The sequence below is a fragment of the Euprymna scolopes genome, chromosome 5 (genome assembly GCF_053919585.1).
Source record: "Euprymna scolopes isolate OS-2025 chromosome 5, ASM5391958v1, whole genome shotgun sequence".
Taxonomy (NCBI): domain Eukaryota; kingdom Metazoa; phylum Mollusca; class Cephalopoda; order Sepiida; family Sepiolidae; genus Euprymna; species Euprymna scolopes.
The window spans coordinates 168,608,069-168,633,477 of NC_136486.1; the positions used below are offsets into that span (position 1 = coordinate 168,608,069).

At 34.5% G+C, this 25,409-nt stretch overlaps 1 protein-coding gene across 3 annotated transcripts in view; it reads right to left on the reverse strand.

The window, feature by feature from the left end:
• The window catches only part of LOC145277036 (vesicular glutamate transporter 1-like), a 766,656-nt gene that overhangs the window by 101,996 nt on the left and 639,251 nt on the right, over nt 1–25,409 (reverse strand). For all 3 annotated transcript variants that reach the window (XM_080128665.1, XM_080128667.1, XM_080128666.1), the window contains one exon: nt 18,633–18,785. In XM_080128665.1, the coding sequence (XP_079984791.1) occupies nt 18,633–18,785 (153 nt within the window). The remainder of the gene's footprint in view (nt 1–18,632; nt 18,786–25,409) is intronic.

Below are 25,409 nucleotides of genomic sequence, written 5' to 3' on the forward strand. Positions count from 1 at the left end.
CCTTACTTCGTATTCGTTTTCTTTCTCTCCCCCCCCTCTCTCTCTCTCTCTCTCTCTCAATCTCATTATTATTCTTAACCCAACTTTTACTATTTTGTCTGATCTCAAATCTTTGGTCCGCCCTTGCCAAACTTTCACGAAAAACACTCGTCTCTCTGAAACCATTGTCAATAATTTCCTCCACTCTTTATATGTGCCTAAATCTAAACGTAGCTTCGATGAAAAAAGCTTCTTTCCAACAACTGCACGCCTGTGGAGCTCTCTTCCGTTGGCCTGCTTTCCAGTTGATTACAATATGGTCGTCTTCAGGTCCAATGTAAACGAGTTGTTGATGAGTCATTCCATTTAAGTCATCCAATTTACCAAATTTCCACTAACGATTACTACGATATTGTTTCATTGACTACCGTACACTTATTAACCTTTATCCTCGAGTGGCTTCCGGGCCTTGATAAGCGGTGACTCCGTTGTAAAAAGGAATTCTTTCTCTAAACACACGCATCATAGTTTCATTCCGATTTCTTTGCATATAACATTTTACTCCGAATGCTTTATTTCATTCTTCTTTTCTGTTCTTAATCGCCATTTTCTTTTTTACCCTTCTTTTATATGCCGTTGCCCAATATTTGAATTTCAAGCTGTAAATCGTGATCAAATTCCGAAAATAACATTTATTTAGAAAAATCTTAACAATCCGAACAGTTCACGCGCTGAGACTTGCGTTTTTCTGCCAACGAGAACGAACGATAATAGCGCAAGAAATAACAGCAAATATGGCGAAACTGAAAAAATGTCGACCTCAATAGATCACGAGTCGAATTTTTCTAGAAAAGTTCTTAAACGGATTTTAAATTATTTTTTCATTTATTACTCATGTTTTTATTTAAAATAAATAAATTAATTAACTGAAATCAAATATGAGAAAATGAACTTTAATAATAAAAAAATAAAACAATGATATTGATCTGAATTATCAGATAATAAAGATTCGGTGTAAAATTGGTAATGAAAACTAGAATTTGATTTATTGCTTTAATTCATCGTTTTAAATAACAACGGTTCAAAAAGCAATGCCTTCTACTTTATATTCCGCCCAAGTGGATCAAAGAGGATTGCAAATTGTATTGTTATGATGACTGAATTTATGCATTCATAACCTGAAATTTGTATCTCTTGCAGATACTGACGGTATAAAACTCTAAGAAAGCAACCCCTGTCATAGACGTGCGCCAGAACGTTATCGAATTCCTCCATGCAGAATAAACTTAACCGATCAGCATTCACCAGCTCCTGTTGAACGTTTACGAAGACGATGCAGTTGATGCCAACACAGTTAGGAGATAGGTTCGTCGATTTTAGAGTGGCGACAGTGATCTGAATTGACACAGTTCGCTGTTAACTGTTTCGACCGAATCATCGTTCCTCGCTGGTAAAAGTGCATTGAGAATGGTGGTAACTATGTAGAAAAATAAATTCTGAAGCACACAAGGTCGACCCTTTGATTGGTACCACTCTCGTTTTCGTAGCTTTTAAAAGTTTTATAAGCTTTTATTTTTGAGTTAAAAATAGGAGGCTTTAATTTTGGAACGGCCCTCGTAAATTAATCGTTCTGTAGTTTATCGGTCACAATCCAAAGATTTTATTATACCCCCCCCTCTCTCTCTCCACACACACACACACACACACACACACACACACACACATTTTACCGCAAACACTTTAGAAGAGTGGAAAGAGTATCGCTAGGTTCGGTGCACTCCGCCATTCCGCCATATATGCCTCCCCACAGGAAATACTTTTGTAAAAAATGCGTCACTTTTTAAACCATTTTAATTTGATAAAATCAAAATTCTAAAATCTAAAATTAATGAAACATATTCTCTAAGAAATACAAACTTTCATATTTTAACACTATTTAAAATGTTGACAAATTGGCGACGTTTAAGTTTTAACTAGATTAACACAAACGCTAATTGAAATTTTAAAAGTATTGTTACTGTTAAAAGCGACCCTATATAATTATTTTCAGGTAGAGTTTTATATGATACATATAGAAAAGTCGGAGGTTTAGCAAGGAAAGGGTACTCGCCCGCCTCATATTCCAAATATTCGATGCTTCTACGCCCAGTTTAGCCCTTATTCAATTATCTGCGTGACTCTATAATGTAGTTCGATATTTTATCCACCCCCACCCCTTCATTGTATCTCTCTAATTCTTTAAAAGAAAAGAAAAGAAAGAACGATCGATTAAGAAGGAAATGGCGGAAGGAGGAGTAAGAACAGATAGAAAAAAAAAACATGAGAAACGTTCGAAAACAAAAAAAAAAAAACGAAACAAGAAGAAGAAAAAATATTAACAAAGACGAAGGAAGGTGGTATAGTCGAAAAATTTTAAACCGACCAAGAAAAAGTGCCCATCAGTTGGCATTTCACCTACAACCACCAATCAACGACGACGGATGATGCACAACAATCATAGAAATAGTTCGTTCATTTTGCGTCTAACCGTTTTTACCCCCCCCCTTCCACCTGCACATTTATGCTGTCTATTCTGATTTCTGATACGCATTTATCTCCCCTTATATTTTGGTTATGATTTTATTCTTTATTTTCATTGGTGTTGATTAAAACAAGCCTTTTCTTTACTATTTTAAAATACGTGTTATAAGAACCAAACGGGAGCGGGATTCGTGTTGAAGTGTAAGCAAAAAAAAAAAAAAAAAAAAAAAAAAATTTGAACTAAAAAAAAAAAAAAAAAAAACTCCCTTTGTCAATAGACCTCGTATTATGCTAAGTGGGGCACAAAGAAAAGTTTACAATTCTTTCCTTATATAAATCATTAGTCTTTTCTGTCTGTTTGTCTCTCTCTTTCTCTCTGTTTATATATATATATATATATATATATATATATATATATATACATATATATATGTACATATACATGCATATATATAAATATATATACATATAAATATAAATATATATATACATATATATATTTATACGTTATTGATATTTTTTAACCAAAAATATTAATATATTACAATATGTTAAAATTCGGTAATGTTCATATACAAATAAAAATGAAGTCAAAATAAATTGATTCAGTTATTAAGCTTCATCATTATCAATTTTCATAATCGAGCATTCACATAATATTTTTACAAAAACAAGACAATAAAAATCAAAATGAGGGCATCATATTGTGTATTTTCATATTGGCTACAATTGATTCCTGACAATTCGTTCAATTTCAAACATAATTTCATTCAAAAATATTCCAAAACAGCCTCTCTTCAGATAATTGAATACACTATTTAATATATTTCGAATCCCCATTTAGAGATCAAGTAGTTGAATCTACCTCCACCTCTCTCCTTCAAGTTTTTTGTTTGATTATTTTCCATTTGCCATTGAGTTTATCAATCACCCTATTTTCGTACTTCCAGTTTTTAAACTATATTTCAAGCAATTATCTATCTTAATATTTCACTAGTCCTCTGTGTGCTTTTTAGTTGAAGTAATTAATTTTCTTCTGTAAACTATCTATTTAATTGATTTATTTTTTAAATACTGACGTACACACTTAAATTCTAGTTAAAGTGTATATGTCCCAACTATATTCTCTTCAATCTACGAAAGTTTCGTATCATTTGTTTACATATACGATCTCATAATTGATTTTACCTGATATTCTGTTTCTTAAAATAATTGTAATTTAAAGGTTTATTAAAAAAAATATAAATTAAAATTTATCTTCATTCCATACTTGTTATGTCAGTAATTTAAATTTTTAATTTATCTTTTAAATTTTTATCATTGTATAAGCATTCTCTTTTATTAAATTTCTTTTATTTTTCTCTTCATTAATATTCTTAAATTCTTCACGTTGTAAGGGAGATAACTATGATTGTTAAATTTTTATCAATTTGCCAATTTCTCTAAGTTTTAGGTATTTATATTTTAATATTTTGACTTATTTTATTTATTAATCATCCCCATTAAATTTTAAAACTTTAATTCTAACATTAACTTCTCAATGCCAATCTCTGTTTAATTTCTCATTTATTTTCAACTGCATATTTGATTAAATTTATTTTACGCCATTTTAGCCTGCCAGTCACAATGCCTTGCAAATATTTAATTTTTTCCATTTTTTGTACTGTTTAAATTACTCTGGTGTAATTTTATAATCTATAGCGATTATTAAAACCAAAACTATTTCTATTTCTCTCATTTAGGTTATAATTATTTTATTTCCTGTATGTAAAGTTGCAGATCTACTAATTTATTTATTTATTGCAGCATTTAAAAATGTTCATATTAAATCTATGAATTCTCCTTACACATTCACATTTCACCCTCAATATATTCTGTAGATTTTAACTTTATAAATAGTATTTAAAAATATATAAATAAAAATGTTATCGGTCAGGCCGAATTCAAATCAAGTCATTCCCATTGCATTACCCACATTTTTAATGTTACCCAACACGTTGTAGCCTAAGTCGCAAAATAGACAAAAAATAAGACATTTAGCTCCTCATTCTCCCACCACGCGTGACTTCTTGTTACGGTTGTGACGTCACCCACGTCTCTAACGTGCTCTCGAACATCATCCATGTCTCTAAGGTGATCGTCTTTTTATAGCCTTTCTTTTTCCCTTACGATGTCGTCATTTCACATGAATTTTCATACAAGCGTCCGCGCCATGTTACACCTTCATTCATCGTTAAAAAGGCAAAACGAAACCCGAACTATATAATTCACATGGATATACACGTGCATTTTTGTTCTTACTTATGTGGGTGGATGAATGTTTGCGAGCATGCGCAATCTTATATTATAAACTTTGGGCGTACACACATACCTACTTGTTTATAGACGTATAGGCGACAGAACCATTTACAAAAAATGTCGAATGTAAGGTATTCTAATTGATTTTTAAGTTGTCTCTAAACTCAATTGTATCTGGCGCCTGCCAGATCGCGAGAGCATTTACTTAGGATCGAATTCAATTTCTACAATTTACATTTACCTGAGCCAAGCCAAGTGTATCGATCCGATGACGACGTTCGAAAAGCGATCGAAGTTATATTTGAAACTATCACGTCTTTTACTATCGAGTAAAGAACGGATATTTAAAGTCTTCGTTTTGTCTGTTCTCTAATAAAAGTTTGTGAAGAGTCATTTGTTTGTCTTACAGAATGACTTTTTAGGAAAAAAAAAGAACTATAATGGGGAAAAGATAAATGCGTCTTTTCGTAATCATTCAAAACCGCTCTAACACAATGGGTTACAGAAAGTGGCATAAGAAGAATAGGGGAACAAAATATCTCGCTTCTTTTTCTACTTTATGTCACATAAGCTTGGCTTTAATAAAAGCAATCTAGCAATATGGTTTCCGTCCTGCTGATGTACTAACTGTAATCTCACAGAAGATCAGTGAAACCACCGACAAAGGGTTCCTCTTTTTATAGCAATAGCTCTGGACATATCAAAGAAATTTAATAGGATTTGGCATAAATTTCTACTTCACAAGATTTCCAACTACAAAATATCTCAAAATGTGTTCTCAGCGATAGAATTCTTTCTCGCTAATAGGTTTATACAAGTAGTTGCCAATGGGCAGAAATCCGAAAATAGACTACGCAAGAATTAATTCTGGGCTTATCTCTACATGATCATCATCAAAGATCTCCCAAATTACATTTTAAATTATTTGCGGAGATTTATGCAGACCTGCCAACGCTATATTGCAACATTTCAAGTACCAAAAATGACAAAGATCGCTTTGTTTCTCACTAAGCCAAAATTGAAATGAATAGCCCCTGTCTTGACAAGCTTCTGGGCTGACCTTAACCCCGACTTGAAATAGAAGACTTGCATCAAATCTGTTGCCAAGGTCGCTGGGAATATGGTTGGATCGTTCTACCGCTTCGGAGGATATCTAACTCCCAACACAATCCTTTACCTATATAAGAACCAAATACATCCAATGAAAGAAGTACTGTTGCAACATCTAAGAAAGACTTGCTCAAAGCAGCGTACCTTGGCTTTTTAGGGTTCAAAACCGTATACAAAAGTTAGTAGGAGATGTCCCTTGACCCCTTGACCCCTTACAAGTATTTTTTCACAGACGAGACGTTGCGAGTTTTTCCCTGTACTATAATTATTTTTATGGCAAGTGCACGATGGAGCTGCAATATATGTCCCTCATGTAAAGCATTCACAACAAATACTTGTCTATCTGTAACAACAATCAACAATTTCCTCTAATATTTATCTATCTGTCCACCTTTAGAACACTATACCGCGGGGTTGCTTTCCAGCTGACTACAACATGGTCGCCTTCAAGTCGAATGCAAGCAAGTTTTTGTGTAGTTTCCCTTTTAAATAACCAAATTATACCCAATTACCACAAATTACACACTCTTTCATCTATATCCTGGCACGCATTAACTTTTATCCTTGAAAATCATCGAACTTTTAGAAAAAACTTTCGAATAAGTGTATTACCCGAGAAGAATACTATGTTGATGAATAAAGTCGAACTGTTTTATCAGCTTGTTCTGGGACTTCCGGAGTTGATAAACGTTGATTGCCTTGTAAATTAAAATAAAGATCCATTACGGCAAATCAATCCAACGTATTATCACCAATGTCAAATAGACAACGTTCACCATTCGATGACCGGTATTTCAGACATTGGAGTATCATAGAAGGCGTTATCAGTCGGAAAGTAGTTATCGAGCAAACTGACGACTCGGTGTTTCGTGTTCGTGTACCGTCGGAATGGTGACAATCTCCACGTAACACCTCTGTACCAGTTTCGATCCCGTGCCATGTGGCGGCGTTCTAACCAGTTTCGAGTGTGACGCCAGAGTAAAATCCGTTCAGTTTTGACAAACTATGGACATCCACTGTAAGGGTATGTGTGCGTGTAATTGTGAGGCAAGGATTACGCAATCCCTACCCATTCTTTTTCTTCTTGAATTCAGTGGCAAGGATACAATTCAAAACGACTAAAAACAATGTCGAAATAAGCTGAGAGCACATAGAGCACTTTCGCAAATGGTCACCCACCTTAGTACTGACCAAGTTCAACATCGCTTAACTTCGGTTATCTAACGGAACCGGTATATCGACATGATTATACCGGGCTATGTATAAACCGTTATACACTGTGTGGTCGGGAACCCAAGTTCGTGATTATATGTGGATACAATCACTCGGACGCCGATATTTAGTGTTTAAATAAGGGACTATTAACTAAGTAAAAGACGGTCACAGACAAAGTAGAGAGAAAATGTGTTATCTTATGCTATCAGATGAAAAGTAGACAGAAAGATGGACGTAGAGAAAGATAGCTTGTTTCATTATACCTTGCTGTATTGTGCATCCTAATTAGGAACGTCACATTAGACGCGTCCACTTTACATTTAAATGTCGTCAAAAGAGAGACAATTATCTTTCCCTAAGTGTGATATGATTTCACTAACTTCGGTTTTACTGAGGTCAACTTTGCCCACTAGGGGTCACTCATATATTTCTATTCAAATAAAGACTTTCTTTGTGAAAATCCTCCTCTACAGATCGACGAAATATTGTAACTTCCTGATGTTTATGCATTGCTTTTTGCCTTATTATTTACACAATTTGCATGTTTCGCAGCATTTTCTACGTCTGCATTCTTTTAAATTACATTTCGTTGTACTCTTCAATCTTCGTCAGATAATTATTGCCTTAGAATCTAGAAAATATCGTATTCCAAAAATCAGATAAATTGATGAAATACTTTTGTTTTTATAAAAACAACTTTTTAAAGTGAATTTGCGTTTTTATCCAATAAATACTTCAATAATTGAAACTTGCGAGATTTTAGAAAGCGATTCTTAACACATGGAGGGGGCTCCATGTGTTAAGAATCGCTTTCTAAAATCTCGCAAGTTTCGATTATTTGAAATTACCTCCATTGTTCCTTCTCCCTATTTAAAGCGGCGTCGCTACCCAGTTAACTATACAATTTTGGTTTCTTGTTTAAAAATACATTTACTTTATGAATTTATGTGACTTTTGGAATATGGCATTTTCTTCCGGATACATACATCATACAGTTTTTATTTATTTTTGTTTGTTTTTAATAAAGGGACACTCTAGGAAAGAACCGCATAGTTATTTTAGCGTCGGAAATTGAAAAATTAGAAATTAATTATCAGTTGCAGTTTTTGACTGAATCCATTAAGTTCATCATATTATTGTTTCGAATTTTACATTTTAAAAATTATAATTTGCACAATTGTGTAATAAATGTCTGCTTAATGCGAGATTTGTAACCTACAATTTCCACGAAGAGAAATATGTCAAGAAGAGTTCATGAAATGGTATTTAAAAGTAACATAGATAAGAATACAACCTTTCCTTCTATAGCAACAATCAACGAGCATTTTTTTTACATAGACATCACCACTTATCAAGGCCAAGAGGCCACTCGAGGATAATTGGACAATATAGTAACCGTTAGTAATGGAGATTCGGTAAATTTGTTAACGTATATGGAACGGCTCATCAAAAACTTGTTTACGTTAGACTTGAAGACAACCATATTGTAGTCAGCTGGAAAGCAGAAAAACGGAAAACAATTCCATAGGCGTGCAGTTCTAATAAAGAAGCTTTGCTCATGGAATCTACGCTTAGGTTTAGGCACAGATAAAAAGTGGGGGGGAACTAGTGACAGTGGTTTCTGCTAGACGGGCGTTTCTTGTGAAAGTTTGGCGAGGGAGGACCATAGAATGGAGCTCAGCCGAGCACCTGCCACGAAAATAACGATAAAGCAGAGACAAACTCGCAACATCTCTTCTGTGAGAAAGAGGTTGCAGGGAAGAGGAAAGGACATCCCCCCACAAGGCTACAAAGTCTATTTTGAACTCTATCAAGGCAGGATAAGTCCTTTCTAGCAGCTCCTGCAACAGTACTCCATCCTTGGACGTACCTGGCTCTTATATAGATAGAGAATTGCATCAGCAGTGAGATATCTACTGGATCGATAGAAGGATACCACCATTTTTCCAGTGGCTTGGCAACGGATTTAATGTATGTGCTCCATTTAAGATCAGGAGTAAAGGTCAAGCCCAGAAGCTTGTCAAAACTTGTAATTTTTATTACGTTTCTGAATTTTTTTAGATGAGGAAGGTTGAAGATTCAGTTCTAAATGAAAATACAGTTTCGCATTACTTAGGACCTCTATCTGGTCATCGCTGATGGAATGAGAATATGTTAACCTCGTGAAGTAAATTAAGGAGTCTATTCGAAATTCCGTCCAAAATTCCCGAATTTCGCGAGTTTCCCGCGTTCGGCAAGATACACCTAAAGAAGGTCGGAGGTTATATTACGGACATTTTTATGTTTCGTTATGTCCGATTAGATCAGATTTCGAACTGATATAGGCATTCTCATCACAGGTATTTTCTTCGTGACATCATGAGTAGTAGGTTACGTTCCAGAGATAACCAACATTCTATCCAGTTTTTGGTTTTTGATCTGTGTTTCCGTTTTGGAGATGGGCTGCCTTCATCACACTGAGGCACTATCTAATCTCCTGTATGGTAATCGTCTCTACTATCAGAAGGAGACTAACAAGTTCTTTATTTTGGCTATGAGTAAACCGGAACTATGCAAAGCAGGGGCATTCAGCTTCCAGAGGTATTATAATTTAATTCATCTAAAACCAAATTTTTATCTTTCCATCATCAACGCTCTGACCCACATCTAGACCCTATTGAAATAAACGGCTCTCATCATGTTTGGACAAACTTCTTTGTCTGACATGAAACGTAGCCAAGTTTACTGGAAAAATCGTTGGAGAATTCTACCGCTCCAGTAGATATCTCATTGCTGAATCAATTCTCTATCTGTATAAAAGTACGTTCTAGGATTGAATAGTTGCCATATCTGGAAGGAGCTGCTCGAAGCACCTATCCTGCCTTGTCAGAGTTCAAAACAGACTTCGTAATCTAGTAAGCGATGCCTTTTTCTATTCTTTGAAACCTCTTTCCCACAGAAGATACGTTGCAAGCATGCCCCTGCTCTATCGTTATTTTCATGGCAAGTGTTCGACTGAGCTCCAATCTATGGTCCTTCCTCGCCAATCCTTCACAGAAAACACTTATCTAGCAAAACTCATTGTCAGTAAATTCCCTCACTCCATATCCTTGCCTAAACTTAAAGACGGATCCCATGAACAGATTTTCTTTCGTAGAACTGCTCTCCTGAGGAACTCTGTTTCGTTGGTCTACTTTCCAGCTGAGTACAATATCATTATCTACAAATTCCACGTTAACTAGTTCTTGTTCACCGTCCTCGTAAATGATCTAATTATACCAAATGACTTCTACAAACGATCATTACGAAACTGTCTCAATAACTACAATACTCACATTAACCCTTATCCTCAAGTGGCCTATGGGCCTTGATATGTGGTGACACCCTTTATAAAAAAATCCTTAAATATATATAGAACCTAGTATTCCCAAATGATTACCCATTTGGTACTGGACAAGCTCATGATTGCTTAACTTCCGTGATCTAAAGAGAACTAGTGTGTGAACATGATTATGTAGTAAGTGTTAATTATAATTGTATATGCAATATTTATTCAACATTTGACAAAATATGATTGTTCTATTTAAATTTAAACGTTTATGCAAGCATTTATTTGCTTGCTCTACTTTTTAAAATAACGTCAGATATATAAAGACCTATCATAACAAAAAACAAATATTGCACAAAGATATTGTTTTATTCATGAGAAATCAGACGAATTTGATTTGAAAAGAGAAATAAAACAATTGCCAACGAAAATGTTCACCTATTATTCCCTTAACAACACCACAGGGAGAGCCCAGACTACAGCTGTGGGTCAGACGGGGAGAGAATGCCCATCCCAACCACCTACTGACATGGAAATATCTCTTTTTGAAGCTCTCTTTCCCGGCTCAGAAGCATTCTGCTCCAGTGGAAAACGCCCCAGAACAGGAATGGTGCGATCAAAAGTTGCTATGATGAGATGGGGTTTACAAAACTGAGGAGAGTAGGAATATACGATACAACTGCCTTTCTACTTCTAAACTATGGCAAGGTGAAAGGTCTTGCACAAAATAAATAAATAAAAAATAATGCAAAGAACTATGTAAAAAGTGGGAAATTCTTGGATTACCATATGCTTCAAAGACACAGATAAAATAAGAACCAATTTATTTATGTCTAACACGGAAGCTTTGGTTCAGTCTAAAAAAACAATGGATATCCCTCGTAAGGGTAGCTGTAGTTATGAGGCAAGGGGTGCACAATCACAAACCACACCTTTCCTGATTCGACAATGCTTGAATCCAGTGGCAAGGAAAGGTCTAGGACGATAGTAAACAATGCCGACATAAGCGCATACTGAATTCCCAAATGGTCAGCCATTTTAATACTGACCAGGCTCAACGTTGTTTAACTTCGGCGATCAAATGGCAACCGGTGTGTCACCATGATTATGCCGTACATAGTCTAACATATATATAAAATTTAAACAATATAAAACTTGGAATAAACATTCGAGAAAAATTTAATAATCTTGTGGCTTCATTGTCGCATCTTTAATGACTAGAATATATCTGATCCCAAAATACTACACCATCATCAAAACTATATTGCAATGATCATAAAAATATGAAAAGTACAGTTTACACGATTAAATTTATGGAATTATAAAATGTTGCTTGTAATAAGTAAAGAAGCATGTAAACACTATTCTCTTATTATCATTTTTTTACTCAATCGCTACATCATACTACTCTAGTATTCCATTTTCTTCTTTATTTAAGTCATTTATTTATTTATGCTATCCTATATTTCGCTAATTTTACCCTGATACTACTACTACTACTACTCCAGTCCGTTTATTCTAACTTTTTGTCGCGATCGCCCTTATTCCACATATTAAAAAAATTCTTTGTGAAAACATGCAAGCAATATCGAAGTTTTGATATTATTTAGATAATGAATAAAAATGGTTACATGCTGGTATTAGAAACCGTGCTTAACCGATTGATGTATGCGTTTGAAAGATATCGCAACTGAATATAGTTACAATACAAAATCTGTCTTTTTTTGCGAAACCCCGCTCGAAGCAAAGACAACTTTTACTGAAAAGAAAAGATTTTTAACTTCTGGTCTTAATGAGATTTTAGCTAAAAAGAAACAAAAATATAAAATAGAAACCAAATCAAGCAGAAGATAATGCGTCACAATTTTTTTCGTATCTGACAAGTTTAATCCGTCGATAAACCGATATCTGTCTTTTGCCGCTCGAGTATTATTTTTTTGTGCCAATTATACGGACCACCCATAGGAATCAATGGTTTAACTACTCATCCACGTTATGGTCTTGCTATTAGATGATTTCCAACATCGCCTTTGTTTTAAGCTCTTTGACGCCAAAGATTTTGATCACGTTTTGAAATTTTTAAAAACTAAAATAGGAATGGATATTTTAACATGTGTGTGCTTGCACAGTTTTCGCAAAAATTGTTCTACGCAAAAAAAAAAAAATATATATATATATATATACACTTGCCAAGATTGGTATAAACAATATATATATATATATATATATACACATATATATATACACATATATATACACACACACATATATATATATATACACACACACACACATATATATATATACACACACACACACACATATATATATATATATATTTACATACACGAGAGGCGTGCAATAAGTAATGCTCCTGACCCACTTCCCATAGCAGTAGAGCAACAAAACTTGGCACAGTTATTAGTCTTTCTCTACATAGGAACCTCCCAGAGTTATGCATTTCTCCCCTCGCTTGATGCAGCTCTGGAGAACGTTTTTGTAGAACACACCAATTGGTCCTCCAACCACGACGTGACTTCAGAAATCAAGGCTGCATCATCTGGGAAACGCTTTCCTTTCAAAAACAACTTCATTGCTGGGAAGAGGTGAAAGTCAGAGGGTACAAGATCAGGAGAGTAGGGAGGATGGGATAGGATACCTTTCTCACTCTCTATGCCTTACCCAAGGAGAGCAAGGGCGTTCTAAACACATCCGTTTTCCGTGACTCACCCTGTATGTATGTACGTAAATATATATATGTCTTTGAATAAAATGTACGGGAATTTCTCGAGAACTCTTTCGGCTATCATCCTGTCAGGAGAAATCGATAGCATACAAAAATAATATTACTTGCGAAATTAAAGAGCACTACGGAGGAATTTGAATGTGCTAGAAATAAGAACAAAAACAAACGATTAAAAGAAATATTTAATCTGAAATTGCGTTTAAAAGCGATTAAAACTAAACCTTGGCACAGCGAGGGGAAAGGGGGGGGGAACGGGTCAAAGTTCCCCAAAGAGAAATAATGTTTTCGTTGTCTCCTTTTGCCGGCATAAAGAAGGTTTTCGCACCACAATAGAGACAGACTCCAAAACCTTTAAATGGTTTTTGGAGTCTGCGCTGTGTAACACCTCTAACTACTCTATTGTATATTTATCAGCACAGCATGGATTGTCAACCAAATGCTGGCCAATGGCAGAGTCAAAGGCTACGGAAGGAGGGAGACTACCGGATCCTATCCTCCCCTGTCTGATTTCAGATGGAACGTGCTGGTTTATAAAAGCAAAGATGTTCGCTCGACATAACCAGAATCGCATTGGCATTTAAATTGATAAACAATATTACTAATTTGGGTGTAAGGCAAACTATCTTTGCGAAAAGAAGGAAAAGCAGGTCTCGTAGTGTATACCAAACGCAAGGAAACAGAGTAGAAGCACTTATAAACACTTCTAACAATCTCTCTCTCTCTCTCTCTCTCTCTCTCTCTCTCTATATATATATATATATATATATATACATATATATATATATAGTAATTTATAAAATATATATGGCGATTAAGCTTAATCGCCATACATATTTTATAAATTACTAACTAGCTCTACCTACGTATTGAGCACTTTTGAAGTAAATACTTAAAGTTTACGCATAAATCTATATTTCGTATATTAATTTTATGTGAGTAAATGAAGTAGTTATATATATATATATGCGCGCGCGTGTAAGTGAACATAGATTGGAACTCAATAATAATTCATAATAAGCAGATAAACTGGGCGTAAAGCGATGATTCGACGTCTGCTGTTAAACGCTATATGACTAAGTTTAGTGTATATATCTGGCTGATCTGAAATTATATAGTGCTTAAATTCTCCTTAACATTACGTTAAGTAATGGTGGCCAGGAATTTGTAGAGTAGAAGGTAACTTTGCAACTCGGTTCGAATCCTTCGACCTGCAGTACTTACTTACGTGATAATATATATATATATATATACAGTGATGATCATATTTATTGGCACGGTAAAATAAAAGTTAAATTTTGTCTAATAAATTCTAAAAAAGGGATTAAATTAAAGAAAATAACAAAGTATATTATGTATTTTTAACTGGCCTTTCCGATGCAGCAATCGGATTTTAGAAAAAATAAATAACAAAGGAACAACAAACATAATTGCAAAAAACCCTTGTTCAAAATTATTGGCACGATTTATTTAATAATCAATTGTATAGCCTTTGGCCTTGATTACCTTCCTCAGTCGCTTTTCATAGTTTACAACCAAGTTGTTGCACTCTTCAGTAGTAATTTTAGCCCACTCTTCCTGACAATAATCCTCCAATTGAATAAGATTCTTAGGCTTCCTTTGCATTACCCTCAATTTTAATGTTCTCCATAAATTTTCAATTGGATTAAGGTCTGGGCTTTGTGATGGCCACTCCAAAACATTAATATGATTGTCCTCAAGCCATTTCTTAGTCAGTTTAGCCGAATGCTTTGGGTCATTATCTTGCATGAACCACCAACGACGACCAAGTGAGAGCTCTTTAGCAGAGTCTTTCAGGTTTTCATCCAATATTTTAACATAATCTTCCTTTTTTATGCTACCTGTGACCTTAACAAGTCGCCCTGGTCCAGAGGCAGCAAAGGATCCCCAAAACATCAAACTGCCTCCACCGTGCTTCACTGTGGGTATGGTATTCTTAGGCAGGAAAGCTTCGCCAGATTTTCTGTAAATATAAGACACTTTATTATGGCCAAATAACTCTATTTTCGTTTCGTCAGTCCATAGAACACGTTTCCAGAATGCAACATCTTTATCAATATGACGTTTTGCAAAGGCTAGCCTTGCTTTCAGGTGCATAGGCTTCAATAAGGGAGTCTTTCTCGGACGACATGCTTTTAAACCAGCTCTCTTCAAAACTCTACCAACTGTATGTCGAGATACATTCACTCCAGAGGTGCTCTGTTCATCAACAATCTCCCCAACAGAGATCCTTGGGTTTTGTTTTACTTGTCGAACAATTTTCCGTTCATCTCTTGGGGAAAGAATCCTTTTTCTCCCTCTACCCTCTAAACTCATAACGTGGCCTTGCGATTTGAACTTGTTTATTATGGCTCTAACAGTGGATTTGGGAAGGTTTAGCTTCTTTGAAATCTTATCATAGCCCTCCCCATTGGTATGGCATGCTACAACAAGCTTCCTGACGTCTTCGCTGTGTTCCTTAGTTTTAACCATGGCGATTGAAAATTATAATTTAGTCACTTATAATAGTTTAAATAAATCGCTATCTAAAAATTATCTGAAAAAAATTATTCACTGAATTAGCGTTAAACAAGCATAATATGGCTATAAAAAAGTTCAGAAAGCACGTAAACCGGAAATTGATTGATATTATACTGATACTAAAAGAAAAACAAAGCCGTGCCAATAATTTTGAACAAGGGTTTTTTGCAATTATGTTTGTTGTTCCTTTGTTATTTATTTTTTCTAAAATCCGATTGCTGCATCGGAAAGGCCAGTTAAAAATACATAATATACTTTGTTATTTTCTTTAATTTAATCCCTTTTTTAGAATTTATTAGACAAAATTTAACTTTTATTTTACCGTGCCAATAAATATGATCATCACTGTATATATATATATATATATATATATATATATATATATATATATATATATATATATATATATATATATATATATATACACACACACATATATATATATCACAAGCAGCCTGATCCCGTATCTCTCTATCAATCGTTTTCAACTTTTATTTCTTTCAACTATTCACAGGCTATACACAGACTACTTCAACTTATTTTTATCCTTGGACTTCCGCCATTTCTGTTTCCTACTTTAAAAATTCAATTTTTCCTTTCATATGCTTCCATTACTCAAGCGTAACATTTGCAAAAGACGCCCACACAAGTCAATAAGCATCTCAGGTCGGTTTTCAGCCTAACATGTCTGCGCCGGCTCCCCCATATTATTGCACTATAACATAATCGAACGCATTTTACGAGAGCACTTATCCATCGATCTTTTTGTTTTGTTTTTTGTTTATATGAACAAACTTGTCTATAGATATGGATTTTTCCGATCTGTAAAATAATACGCGTGTACCTCCGTCGGTGTGTACCTCAGAAACTCGTCACCTATTTAAACAAATAAGATAGTTTGGTCATCTATATATTAATACAATCGCGTGTTATTTTGTGTGTCGAGCTAACATTTTTTGGTCCTCCAACAAAAGGAGGGTGGTCCTGTAAATTTTCCTCTGTCCGTTCGTCCATTCGTCTGTCCGCACTTTTCTCAATTACTACGCCTTGGAATGTTTTGAAATTTTGCGCAAACATTAAACATGATATGAGTAAAAACGTAACAGAACATATTTTCCTGCGGTTTCCTAGGGATGTCTTTCGGGATAAAATAGCTAAAATTGACATTTTGTGCTTATTAAAAAAAAAATTGATTCCTTAGATTTTTATAAAACTTTCTGAAAAGTTGTAACTAACTAATTTCTATATAATTTTGCTTTTATATACTTCGCGATAACTCCTGGGTGTGACCCAGGTGTTATTTTAGGGCTAACAAAAACACTCCATTTTTTGCCTTTTACTATATTTGTTCAAAATTTTCTGTGTATGTCTGTTTAGCAGTTTTGCATGGTGCTGAACTCTAATTTAAATATGGGGACTTTTTGTGCTAAATGGGGAAGGACAAATGATGGACCTAGTCATTTCTTTTTTTTGTTTTGCATGGTGCAGAACTTAAATTTACGTAAAACTGCATCGTTTGCTCATTTTCATCAGGATTTTACGTCCCCTGGGGACTTCTGGGGCTTAATGGGTGGCGCTAATGCTGAACTTAGTCATGTTTTTTTTACCTCATATACTGTGCACTCACGGGGGACCATGCATGCATCACTTGTTTTCTTCGGAGTAACAGTCGTTTAATTACTATGGCCTTCTATTTCTTGTATTATATAATTTTTGCAAAAATTCTTCATAAGTTTTGGTTCCAGTTTCGATTATAGCTAATTGCACTCAAATCATCTATTTTTATATGAATGATTTTACCAAAAATTCTTCATAAGCTTTAGTTTTGGTTTCGATTGTAGCTGAAGGACTCATGTTATATATAAATGTATATATATATATATATATATATATATATATATGAGTTTTGGTTTCGGTTTCGATTCAAGCTGATGCACTCAAGTCATATAAATATATATTTTTATTTTTCATCTCACAATTTTATAATATATAATAATCGATAGAAAATTGACTTTATGATAACATATACGAAATCTGCATGAATTAAAATATAATATTTAAGTCTATTTTACGACCGGGACACCTCAGCGATCCCTGCTATGATAGATAAATACTTGTGCAGTTTTACAAAAGAGCTACTATAATATCAGGGTGTCTCCATTTACACTGAACATCCACAGGCTGTCAACATCAATATATTACATATGAAAGAGTCCGCTGTGGAATTTCCACAAGTCCCGCCAGTAAAGAAAATATCTGATGGCATTCGTTGCTAAAAATTGAGATTTTCCTTGGCACTAAAGCCATTGTTACGAAATATTTTAATTTAATTTCCATAAATATTATTGAGCTTGTTTTCAAAACTTAAATTTATAAATAACTAAACGAATATCGGCCTCACGAGGAAGAAAAATTTATTTCCAGATCAAAACAGTTTCGAACTGCTTTTATATGCCCTTACACGATTTGTACCAACCCCCCAAAATAATGATTAGCGGTTTTCTACCTTTCAAAAATGTCCAGAAACATCAAAAGTGTCCAATAACCTCTGAAACATTGAACCGATTCCATAAAATCATGATTAACAATTTTCCACCTTTCAGAAATGTCAAGAAATGTTAATAAATATCTAATAACCTCTCAAACATTGACCCCCCCCCCAAAAAAAAATTTAGCGGTTTTCCACCTTTCAAAAATGTTCAGATAATTTAAGTGTAAACCCTTTGAACCAGGTATTATTTTTTAAGACCCCAGCATTAGCCTATATGGGTTAAACTGACTACATTCGAAAGAGGAAATATCATGGGATATGAAATTTACAAGCTGCCGGTCAGTTGTTGTAATTGAACCATTGTCGACGTTTAATTTTTGAAGCAATTACAATTCAAAAGTACTGACGCATATCTGTCAAATTCTTACCTGAGAAACATTAAATTTAAACGCTTCTTTGAAATATGTCGGTTGTTCGATGATGAGTAGATAAAAAGTCCAGCTACGGCAAAAGTTGGCGACCATGATGGCCCAGACAGGTTTAGATCTGAAGAACTCTTTCCACGGAGTTTTGTTATAGCTCTGAAAAATAAACAAAGATTGAAAAAATAATGCTGCGATTGTCAAACATTTACTTTTTAAAAACATTTCTATTATTCCGATCAACAATGATGATTATTTCCAAAGTAAAACATTTTTAAAAAGTTATATGACAGGACTCTACGGACAAAGATATATTATTTAATATGAATATCAACGAGGCGAAGGGGTAAAAAGGCAATCAATAAAAGCAGATCAATATTACTTGAAAAAGTAGATTCTGAATAAAAAGCAAAGAAAAACTTCGAGGTTTAGTTGAACTTTGGTAACTAAATTTTTTTGTTTACCAAATAGAAAAAGTTACTATTCAAACTCACATGGTTTTTTGTTCTGTAACAAATACGTACATCATAACGATTTTTCTGTACTTTTTGTTGTTTTTAATAGGTGTAATTTTAAATATACACCGAACTTTTTGTGTAGAGATTTGAAGGTGTAAACATTGGTTTTTCTGAAAGTGTTTAAAAAATGAATATATTGGTCTACTAAAGTTTTATTGTTTAAATAAATTGACCTTGCTCGTTTTATTAGAAAAGAAAAGTTTGAAATAAACATTTTCACCAAGTAATGAGCTTTGGAAGATTGTAGGTGAAATAAATAAATAAATAAATAATCAAACAAACAAACAAACAAACAAACAAACAAACAAAAATCAATAGTCAAAAGATAAGCGTTTTATTATTTCATCACTTTGAAAAATCATCCACAAATGCGAATGCTTGACTTGCAACGTACATTTCTGTATGATACTCAGTTGGGAAATGTGATACCAGAACCGTGTTCTCTTCTGCGTGTTGAAATAGAATAGGTTACTTGTTTCTTTCTCTCTCTCTCTCTCTCTCTCTCTCTCTCTCTCTCTCTTTGGCTCTCTCTCACCCTCTCCCTATATTGGCGCCTTTTCTTTGACCTTATATGATCCTGCTCTTTTGAAAACTGGAATAATTTTCTTATCACCTCGTCAATCTCTGAACGATTTTCCACTTTGCTAAAAATTCAGTATCAATCTGCTTGCTTCCCGTGTGCCTATAATGACCACATGCCAGACTTACCTTAGGAATCTTTATCTATAACCGAAGTAAAAACTCGACGTTGAAAATCTGAAACAATTTATTTCCTATAACCTCTGACAAAAAAAAAAGAAAAGGAAACATCACTTTAAGTGGGCTTACCGTATCCTCAGACAGCAACCACAATATTTCTATATTTCATTTGGCGCATGAAATAATTATTAGAGAGATAAATATCCTAAAAGGCCAGATTACAAAGACAAATGTAGATCAATCGATGCAACAGATAAGAAACAGGGCTGAATCGACAAAAATATATAGATGAGAGCGCGTTGGTAGTTTGAAACCCATTTAAGAGAATCGGCGATGTTTTCATTGATTTATCGATAAAAATTATAACAAAGTTAACGCGAAGAATTGTGGCTCTATAGATATCATCGGCTTGAGTTGATTCCATGAATACCCGAGCAGATACGACAAAACAACATATTTTAAAGACACGTCCACTCAATCAGTTCGTTTAGAAATGTAAATGTTATTTCCAAATTAAACGAGATAGATGATGGGCGAACATATCCTTCTGTAAATATGCGTGGACGCATATAAAAATGCTATTTGAAATTAATAAATCGACGGACATGGCGTTTAATGAAAGTGATTGGACGCAGAATCTATTTAATCAGAGAGTCTAGATTTGAACATATCTCAAATTCAAGTGTAACAGACGAACGGACTGACAAAATGCTATTTCATTTTTAAGCATTACAAGCGAACGAAAAATCTATTTCAATCCTAAACCTGACAGACCAACGAAATTGCCATTTCATTCTTAAGTCTGACGAATCAACGAAAATGATATTTCAATCGTAAGCATGCCAGAACAACGTAAAAATTATTTTAAATTTAAACATGATAGACAAATGAAAATACTATTTCAGTTTTAAACATGACAGACGAACGAAAATTCTATTTCAGTCTTAAGTCTGACAGACCAGCGAAAATTATATATCAGTGTGGTAGACCAACGCCAGTCTTACGGACAGAGTCTTTTAGAAAGAGGCACGGGCGCATCTAAAAACGGTAAAAATCGATTTATTGATAAGTTTATAGCAGCAAAGATATATTATTTAATATGAATATCAACGACGCGAAGGGGGGAAAGAGGCAATCAATAAAAGCAGATCAATATTACTTGAAAAAAAGTAGATTCTGAATAAAAAGCAAAGAAAAACTTCGAGGTTTACTGAAAAATTACACACCTCAAATTGGTCCAATGTCAAATATATAGAGTAGAAAAAATGAGCATTTTTTTCTATAGGATTGGAGAGAAACGAAAGCAGATGGAACCATATGTTATGTATAACTAGTCGAGTTCATGTCCGAAATTTTAAGAGGGAAATTGCTCAGAAGTTGGTTTATCAACAGCTCTCACCACCTACAGCTATATGTACAACATGATATGCTATTAAAAAAAAAAAAAAAAAAAAAAAAAATGACAACAAATAGACAAGAACCCCCCCCCCCATAATATTCAATAAAATATTTGCATAAAATATTTACATATGATTCAATAAAATATTTGCATATGGTAGTTCCAAAGGTTTTATGCTCATTTTCAAATTTCAAATTTAGGATAAGCGAATCTCTCGACGGGTTTTATTTTTCTAGGGCAATTGTTCTTGACATATCAAAGGCCTTTGATAGGGTATGACATAAAGATCTACTTCACAAGATCTTCAGTTATAGTATAGCTGGAAATGTCTTTTCAATTATTAAATCATTTCTCTCTGATATATATATATATATATATATATATATATATATATATATATATATATATATATATATATATATATATATATTGAGGGAATTAGAGCTGGAGTCTAAAGAGCAGAGTTAATTTGAATGTACTAGTAAATGTATTAATACTATTAAAAGAAAACAGTGCTCATTGTATATTAGATATATAATAAGCTCAATAGCTATAGATATCCTAGAGCTATTTTAATATTTAGTAAAACGATTCATAATTTTGAATAAAAATAAGTTTCAAAATGAAAACAAACCAAATCCATGGATTTGGTTTGTTTTCGTTATATATATATATATATATATATATATATATATATATATATATATATATATATATATATATATATATCAGGGTAGAATATGGAATAAGAGTAGTGCTTGATCGGCAGAAATCAGAAGCTTACAATATTAATGCTGGAGTTTTTCAGGGGGTCCATCCTGGGCCCAACTCTCTTCTCTGATCTAACTCGCCCGGCGAGTACAACTCGCCCGCTCGGACCCTTCGGGGCCTGGGCAACAAAGTTCAAGCAAAGACCATATGTGGGGGCACCCCCACATATAAGACCATTGCTCGTGTAGCAATCTGTTATTGGTTACTGTAGGGGAAATCCTTCATACAAATTGTCACTATCCAGGTCCCCTACTCCCCGGCGAGCTGGTCCCCATTTCCCCAATCTCTCCACATTAAAAAAATGGCCTTGTGCCTAATTTGTTCAGTGAGGAAGCAAATAAATGCAAACTCTCTTCTCTGATCTACATCAATAATCTTCCAAATCACATCTTTAGATCATTCGTAAACATTTATGCTGTCGACACTACCATCTATGGCAGCACATCAAAGGTCTTAAACGACCCAGTTCTCTCTGATTCTCTCTCTCTTCTGATTTTTAGCATGTGGTACAATAGGGAAAAAGTGGCTGGTTACTTTTAATACATTTAAAACCAAGCTTCTACCCTTACATCATTAATGTTCTGATCCCCATGTGGCATCGATTGAAATGAATGGCTCTCGTCTTGGGGAGGCTCTATGTTTTGACAAGCTTCTGGGCTTGACCTTTACTCCTAAAATGAAAGGGAACACATACATCAAATCCGTTGCCAATGTCGCTGGAAAAATGGTGGGATCCTTCTATCGATCCAATAGATATCTACCCGCTGATGCAATTCTCTATCTATATAAGAACCAGGTACGTCCAAGGATGGAGTACTGTTGCCACATCTGCAGAAAGGACTTATCCTGCTTTGACAGAGTTCAAAATAGACTTCGTAGCCTAGTAGGGGATGCCCTTTTCTCTTCCCTGCATCCTCTTTCCTACAGAAGAGACGTTTCAAGCCTATCTCTGCTTTATCGTTATTATCATGGCAGGTGCTCGTCTGAACTCCAATCTATGGTCTCTCTTAGCTAAACATTCACAAGAAACACATCTCTAGCTGAAAACACTATCAATAATTTCCCCACTCTTTATCTGCGCCTGAACCTAAACGTAGATTCCATGAACAAAGCTTCTTTCTTAGAACTGAACGCCTGTGGAACTCTCTTCCGTTTGCATGCTTTCCAGCTGACTACAATATGGTCGTCTTCAAGTCCAACGAAAACAAGTTCCTAATGAGCCGTTCCCCTTAACTAATCCAAACGATTACTATCACATTGCCTCTTTAACTACTGTACACTCTTTAACCCTTATCCTAGAGTGGCATCTGGGATTTGATAAATAGTAATTCCTTTGTAATATATATATATATATATATATATATATATATATATATATATATATATATATAATAGGACAACAATAGTATGAAATTAAGTCACAAAACTATATATTGGTAGATCTAGAATGGATCATTTATTGAATGGAATACAAGCAAAATTGGAGGGATAGAAGGGACTCTTTATGTCAGGGCATTTCGAAGCCTAATGCTTCTCATCAGAATAGTAATGAGGTGCTAGGTAGCATGGAGGAGATGCGGCGTCTAACGCAGGGTTTATTAGGGGCGAAAAAGATTAAGAGGAATTATAGAATGTTGAGGGAAGCTTTATTGAATTCTAAATAAATAAAGGACAAGCTTGTTATATATAGTATGATATATAAATTATATATGGTCTTTAACATAGTGTTGAGTTTAAGGGGTATATGTTTTAGGGTTAAATTGGGGGTATATTGTGGCTGCGTGGTCATTTATTTTAACGGTTTGTGAGTTTTCTATTATATATGGAGTGGTATTTTTGACAGGTGCAACCCAAACAGCAATTAGCGGATATAAAATCGCATATAATTTTTCTTGTATTATTGTATAAGCTCCAATAATAATTGGTGAGCTTGGCATTATCCAGATAAGTCCTCTCTTGTGGATTTGAACTCTCTCTTTTCCTCTTACGCATTAAGAAAAAAAAAAGAAAAAATGTGACGTCTTTGCCGTTGCGTCCATCGCCAAACAAAGTTTAATTAAGGGGGTTAACATACTTTCATTCCATCAACCCGCACTTAGATTGAGCTTTCAACCCCACCAAAGTGTAACACACAATTAAAGCTTACCAAAGTTCCTTTATCCATTATGTCAAGCATCCTTGTGACGGACTGCGAACTCGAGAAACTTTCTGTCGAACTTGGGAATCTTTGAGTAGCGACACCCAAAGTACAATTGCGAATTACTTAAGATTTCTACCAAACTATGGCTGACGGAATACGATTAAAGCGGATTAAATAAAAGGTCTGTTCGAAATTCCGTTCAGATTCCCGAGTGCCACAGAAAGATTCCCGAGTTCGACAAGATACAGTTAAAGAGGGTCGGAGGTTACATCGACCAAAACGTTGTACGAATAAAACTCAATCTGAGAACAGTAATCCTAATATTCCAAATAATATGAATTATCAATCCTCATCTAAAAAATTCAGAAACATTCTTTTGCTTTGCTCATTTCTGTAAGCTGGAGGACGTATCGCATATGAATGGAGATGTGTCTTGAAAGCGGAGAAAGAATCCGATGGTTAAAAGAATAAGAGAGGAAACTCAATTGACTGTTTCCACATCAGCTTATTTTAGAGTCGTCGACATCTGAGCCGAAGATTGGTGATCAATTTACTTCTTTGCAAGACACGTACACACACGCAACATTGTTTCTACTGTCGTTTCTCGCGTTCTTCCTTCCTATATCCCGCGGAAACATCGTTGAAATTAAAGAAAGGTAAATCACCACGAGATCTCGCGAGAGGTGACGCCGTCCCCGACCGGCGCCACCGTCGACGATGACGACGACAAATTTGGTCTCCGTCTCTTGTAGCAGCTCATCTGATTGAAATTCAGAAGATGCTCCGATCGACCAGCCGGTAACGACGGCACCAGCATCCTTCTCATCAACTGATGCTATTTAGTAGTTATTTAACGTAGCTGGACGTTTTCCCCAGAGTGATGTCCGACGTGCGAGAATTAATTCAAAAGTTGCCGTTCCCCATCCTCTCGTTGAAAATGCAATCAAACGAATTGCGAAAAAATAAAATAAATAAATAAATAAATAAAAACAATATAAATAATAGAAAAAAAGAAATATAACCCTTTCTTTTATTTATCAGTTTACAAAGTTGAATACGTGTTAGTCTTAGCTAAAACTAAAAGAAAAGATAGAAATAACATGTTAAAAACGGGACAAAAGTTGACTTATAATGTGTGCACTATACCAAATTGAATATGGTTTAATGTGTACTCATTTGTACATTAAATACTTATATTAACGCCCTATTAACCACTAACTGTACATCGAACGGAGACCATAATACTTATATAATAT